The sequence below is a fragment of the Rosa rugosa genome, chromosome 5, assembly GCF_958449725.1.
Source record: "Rosa rugosa chromosome 5, drRosRugo1.1, whole genome shotgun sequence".
In the NCBI taxonomy this organism is placed as follows: domain Eukaryota; kingdom Viridiplantae; phylum Streptophyta; class Magnoliopsida; order Rosales; family Rosaceae; genus Rosa; species Rosa rugosa.
In genome coordinates this window covers 30118234-30124646 of record NC_084824.1, presented here as the reverse complement: position 1 = coordinate 30124646, position 6413 = coordinate 30118234, and the positions used below count along the sequence as shown (strand labels likewise).

Here is a 6413-nt window from a genome sequence, read left to right as displayed (position 1 = left end):
AAGGACCGATTTACCCTCAAATTCTTTCTTTCTTTTCTTTTCTTTTTTTCTTTATTCTTCTTTCTTTCTTTCTTTCTTCTTCTTCTTTTCTGGTTTCTTCTTCCCCTGATTTGAATCATCAAGATTCAAATCATCTTGCTCGTCCGATTCCCACCGCCGATCGCCGATCAAACACCGCCGCTGCGTCTCAATCCACCTTCATGCACCACAGATGTTTCTGGTTCCCCCAACTTCAAATCCTATAGCAAATTGAAATTGTGCATTGAGGCTTCACCGCTCACTCCGAGTTCATCCCCGCCGCCGTCGCCAATGACTTGACCACAACAACCTCCACCACCGCACAACAACGTCGTCCTCCGCTGCTTCTCGATTGGGTTTGGGGATAAGCACTGCTTCTTCCTCCACCGCTAGCGAAATCGTGGAGGCTCAAGGCCACATTCTAAGGACCACCGGCCGGAAGGACCGCCACAGCAAGGTTTGCACCACCAAAGGCCCCAGGGACCGCAGCATCAGGCTCGTCGCCCACACCGCCATTCAATTCTACGACATGCAGGACCGGCTTGGATACGACCAGCCTAGCAAGGTCGTCGATTGGCTAATCAAGAAAGCCAAGGCCGCAATCAACGAGCTCGACTAGCTGCCACCGTGGAACCCAAACTAAATTTATGTTCATACAACATTTTCTCCGACGATGCCGATATCCGCCGCGCAGGACACGCAGAACGTGAGCCTCAATTTCTCGATGGTGGAGGCTCCGAGTTCTTTGTCTACTAATCGGCGAGGCACAATGGTGGGTAGCAGCGGAGTGGCGAAGCTGGTGAATAAGAACAGCTCGAATTTTTTGCAGGTGAGGATGGTGTGGAGGCCGAAGTTGTTAATCTTTATCTGCCTAAAATTGCCTCTGATCGAAGTTGGGCTAGAGGCCGAAGTTGTCGGCTAAACCGATGAAGTTGCAGGTGAGGATGGTGTGGAGGTGGTGTTGCATGTCGGGAACGAAGGAGAGGATGGAGGGGTGGGATTGGAGCTGTGATTTGAGAGTGGAGGGCTGGCGGGGTCTGAGTTTCTGATCAATGGTGTATAAAAAGGGGTCGGAGGAGAGAACGAGAGTGGTGGTGGTCAAGTCATTGGCGGCGGCAGCGGGGATGAACTCGGAGTGAGCGGTGAAGCCTCAATGCACAATTTCAATTTGCTATAGGATTTGAAGTTGGGGGAACCAGAAACATTTGTGGTGCATGAAGGTGGATTGAGACTCAATGGCGGTGTTTGATCGGCGATCGGCGGTGGGAATCGGACGAGCAAGATGATTTGAATCTTGATGATTCAAATCAGGGCAAGAAGAAACTAGAAAAGAAGAAGAAGAAAGAAAGAAAGAAAGAAAGAAGAATAAAGAAAAAAAGAAAGAATTTGAGGGTAAATCGGTCCTTTTGTCTTCATTAAGTGACTCACGTGCATCGCACGTGCAAAATTGGAAAAAATTCACCAACGGTGTCTGGACACTTAGGGACTTTCAGAATGATACCTGAACTTACAAAGTTATCAATGTGATACCTGGACTCATTTTTTCGTATCAATGTGATACCTACGACCAATTTCCGTCACGGAGCCGTTACGGAAATTGGTCATAGGTACAATGTTGATACGAAAAAATGAGTCCAGGTATCACATTGATAACTTTGTAAGTTCAGGTATCATTCTGAAAGTCTCCTAAGTGTCCAGACACCGTTGGTGAATTTTTGCCAAAAAAAAATACATATTGACATGAATTAATGAAATCCACATTTCTTTAAAAAATAAAAAAAAAAGAATATAAATTTGAAAAATATTACATAAATAGTCTTTTAACAATATTGAGCTGGATCAAGTGACCCTCCTAGCAATAAGCTAGGTACGCCTATAGGAGCTTACAGACTCTTAAGACTAATCAGTTTGTAGTACTAGATGGACTCTATAATAGGACAGATTAATTGAAAACATCAATCAGTTAGAAGTCAAAGCTAGCTAAAGTTTTGTCCAACTTGTACAGATCTATATGTAGCTGCTCAAAAAACGAAATGAACTACTGAATGGAATCCTTGTAATTGAGATTGATTTCTTGTTTAAGCTTGTAGTTCTATTTTGTCGATGATTTAGCATGCAGCAAAAGCTCAGAATCTTCCAAGTATTCTAGTGCGATGCCAGAATCACGTACTAGATCAAGTATGTCTCAGCCTTTCTGACATCAAGTTTGTAACAACTACGTACGTACATGTCGCCATCTTGAGTTAGAAACTAGTCCTTAGTCCTTAGTCCTCGATCAATCCACATCCAAATCTTTACCTATAATCACATCATCCACTATTGACTAATTGATTAGACAGCTAGATTTTTTTCTTTTGATTCTTTTCTTTTCTCTCCTAATCTCATAAACTCCGACCGCCTATTTTCAGTTAGATCTAAGATGATGAAACCAGAGATGAGGCTGAGGAGGACGAATGAAAAATAAACAAGAACGAGTTAACTTTTCCGCAAGTCCTTTTCTACCACAGAACAAAATGAATTACTGGATGAGATCCTTGTAATTGAGATCGTTTTTTGGATTAAGAGTGTAGTTATATATATGTTTTGACAATGATCTCTGCATGAAGCAAAGCTTAAACTCTTCTTAATTAGTATTTTGAAGCCAAGATAAATAGATTCACATTTTAAACCTCACCATTAATTTCAATACAAGAAGCAGTTTGGATCTTCCCGTGTTTATATTATCGCATTATTTCCTTAATTTAATTATACCCTATGACTTCATACGCATAGACACATGATCAATCACAGAGTATCTAACCCCAAACTATCCTCTACACATATCCATGCACGTATGGGTTCATATGCATATGTACGTGTTGAACTCTTTGTAATTGAGATTAGCTTATGATTTTTCTACTCTAGTTTAACTTATGATGTACGTCAACAAATTATTTGACATAACAGATCGAGCTGATTATGTTCATAGACTTGAACGGTCACTAGAACTGAACCAGAGATGTATATAGCTTAGCCATTTCTATAGTTAGGGGTGACAAAGTACATATATAGCTTAACCACAATCATGTACGCTCACGTATATCAGAGATTTTTTTTGTTTTTTTCAATTTTTTCCACAAAGAAAATTAATGCTTTTCCTCTTTGTTTTGGGTTGTAATATTATTCTTTCCTAGTTTCTTTAGCAAAGACTTTCTCAGCTTTACTAGATAGGAATCCGATTGGATCTGGGAAAGAAATTATCTATATAAGGAGGTCTTGGGCTCTGTATTCCTCTCTCAACGAACTCTGTGATTGAAACTTTGATAGGTACTTAGCTAATTGAGATAAATCAAGACGAGATTTTCATAATGTCGCAAGAAGGCAACAAGTGGACGATGGCTGGAGACAACAAGAAAGACCATTCTCATGAAGACCGCTCCTGTGAAGCCCGTTCGTGTCCACCAGCTCCAAAAAAGAGCCAACCTTCTCCAAGATACAATGACTCTTTTGGCGGACAAAACTTGAACACGAATTTCGAGCAAGAAGCTCGAAGGAGTAGTTAGAGGATATGGTACTAGGAAATAACAATTGATTTGTTGTGCTTTGTTTCTATTGATCACTTTATGTTAAATGTTTCTCTAGCTATATTTTATGTAATAATGACTGGTTTATGTTTAGTGATGGAAGAATTTACCATATCTTAATACAGAAAGTTTTTGTTTGAATGCATGAGTTAATTTTAACAATGCTTGGGGGATTTCTTTCCTATTTTCACTTGCTTGGAACATCATTTATTTTGCCGATCGAAGCAATAATGCTTCTTGCTAGGTTTTCTGCAAGGGAAAACAAACAAACATTCTTTACCATATATTCTGTAGACAGTCAAGTTAAATTTCTCCTCGATCAACAGGAAACGTTCATGTGATCGATAAAATACAATTATAGTGTTCTGGGATCACATACTCGTCCAAAGAATTAATGCTTGACCAATCAAAGCTACTTTCAAGTTGCACCTCTAACACCAGACCCTGACTTTACTTATCCACACTGACCCAAACACCTAGTGCAAAATTTCAGTTATCCTTTTCGGAAAACGGTAAATATCTCCAAGGAATCCTAGGCTAATGGCATACAGTGACTACAAGAAAAGCTTGAACAAGCCAAACATTGAAAGAGCAAAAACGCAAGAAAACAGACCATTTTCGAGTATCCTTTCACAAGAAGCTGAGATTTCGCTTTCCCTGGAGCGTACATATCTTCCAGCCAATTGGCTCTGCAAAATACACACAACAACATCAACACAGTGATAATCAAGAACGACAGATATGTAGAAGAAGACCCAATAATACCTGGCCCGCCGCATTCTTAACGAAAGTGGGTTCCTCAGAGAAAATGTGGGTTACAAAAACAATCAAACAATTACAGTTGCAAACAACAATAAAGAAATCAAGTTTAATGGAGATAGAGAAAGAAAAAGGGTGAGTGAGACTACTCACAGTCTACCAGCATCGCTGGTTCCTTCAACATTTTTGACACAGAAAGTACACCATACCATTCTGGCTCCCCACTAAGACAGACAAGGGCAACACCAATTTGGTTGGTTGCCCACAAAATTTGAAGGTGAAACAAAGTTGAACTCAACTGAGACAAGAGTTTGCTTGTTTTGGGTTGTTCTTGGACTTGGTATTCCGTCAGCAGTAGCAGTTACACGGGACTTCAGAGACTCTCGTCTTTACAGGGTTTAGTGGGAGAATGGTTTTTTTTTTTTTTACTTTTTACTATCCCACGATTCAGGGAAAACTGTGCGGTTTATAATTTGGATCTGGGTTCGGTAAATTGTCTCGCTCCTATAAAAGGGGTTTCGGTAATTCGGAACTAGCATTTTTCCACACATGCTCTGCATGTGCAAGTTATTAAATTTTTTTTTTTCAGAAAATATAAAAGGAAAAAGTTGGTTATTGCAGAGAAAAGAAAATGGGAGAGAGAAAAGTGGGTTGTGGATATTTTTTTTCAAATTTTTTTAATAAAAAAATATTTTGTAAATGTCTTAATTATCCTTGTGATTTAATTAATTTTCAAAGTTTATTAATCTTCTAGGGTTAATTCTGTCAAAATTTTAGATTTTGGCTAACAAAACCTCTTCTCTTAATAATAGTATAGATTAGAGAAGCGCCGATCAACTATTTTGTGTCCTGTTTTTTCGTTCCATAGCTATTGCTTCCATTTTGAATGGGGGAACCAAAATAAATGTTTACGTTTTGTTATTTCTGTAATAAGATTGTCATTATTAATAGGAAAATACTTAAATGCACGTTTATACTTTAATGCACAATCTTGTAAATATGTTTGTCATTATAAATGTACTTAACATTATACACGTGTAAAATTAGCAATGAGTGTAGTGATTAAGAGTATTTTTAGCAACGGTAAATATATTTTAGTCAAATTTTAGTTAAAGTAGTTAAAAAGTCATTTTTGCTAGTCGGAAATACGTCTGTATCAGTGCTCTCTATTTTTAGCCTAATTTTGATTTATATTATTTTTTAAATGAAGATTAAATAGTTTAAATGTATTTACAAATTACATAAAATAACTCAAAATGAATATTTTAAACTATATAGAGCCTCATCTCGCTCTATATATTTGGGAGCGAGATAGCTAAAAGTTATAATGGAAAGCCACTTCGAAGTCTGGCACAGTTGCTAAAATAGATAAAAAGCTAAACATGCTCTCTAAAATAGCTAAGAAGCCAGAATAGAGTCAGCTAAAAATGCTCTAAGACCATTCAATTGTCACACACTTTTTCAATTTATAGATGATTTCATTAAGAGTTTTAATTTTATAATTTATAAAGGGAAAATTTTAGGAACAGTGCATGAAGTTTGGCCCACTACAACAAAACCTGGCATTAATGACCACCATAGTGGTCACTGAAAATAGCCAATTTGGTCACTATATATGATTAGTGACCAAATATTGTTGGTCACTGAGTGGTCACTATAGACCCGTCACTAATTCTCTTTAGTGACCAAAATATGGTTGTTGGTCACTAATATGAAAAGGTTTAGTGATCAAGATTATTTGGTCACAAATCATTAAACAATTAGTGACCACAAAGTTCCTCACTGAAGGTAACAAATCTGGTCACTAAAACACATGATCTGGTCACTAAAGCTTGAGTCACATGCTTATATTAGTGACCAAACTTTAAGGCCACTAAAGTTTTGATTATTAGAAAAAAGAAATGTTTATCTCATAAGCTTTTTATTTTGGTCTATTACAATAGCTATCAAATAATAACTAGTTGAACATGGAACTCCAATGCTACTTAAACTTCTATATAATAGAAATTGTACTAAAATAAATACATTGTATTGCTGAGGACAATCCACATTATCACTTATTGATCATGTTCA

At 37.6% G+C, this 6413-nt stretch overlaps 1 protein-coding gene across 1 annotated transcript in view; it reads right to left on the bottom strand.

The window, feature by feature from the left end:
* The window catches only part of LOC133708369 (uncharacterized), a 52570-nt gene extending 47893 nt beyond the window's left edge, over positions 1-4677 (bottom strand). Inside the window, exon 1 of the mRNA XM_062133828.1 lies at positions 4494-4677. Coding sequence (XP_061989812.1) covers positions 4494-4552 — 59 coding nt within the window. The 5' untranslated portion in view covers positions 4553-4677. The remainder of the gene's footprint in view (positions 1-4493) is intronic.
* Positions 4678-6413: the final 1736 nt, after the last annotated feature.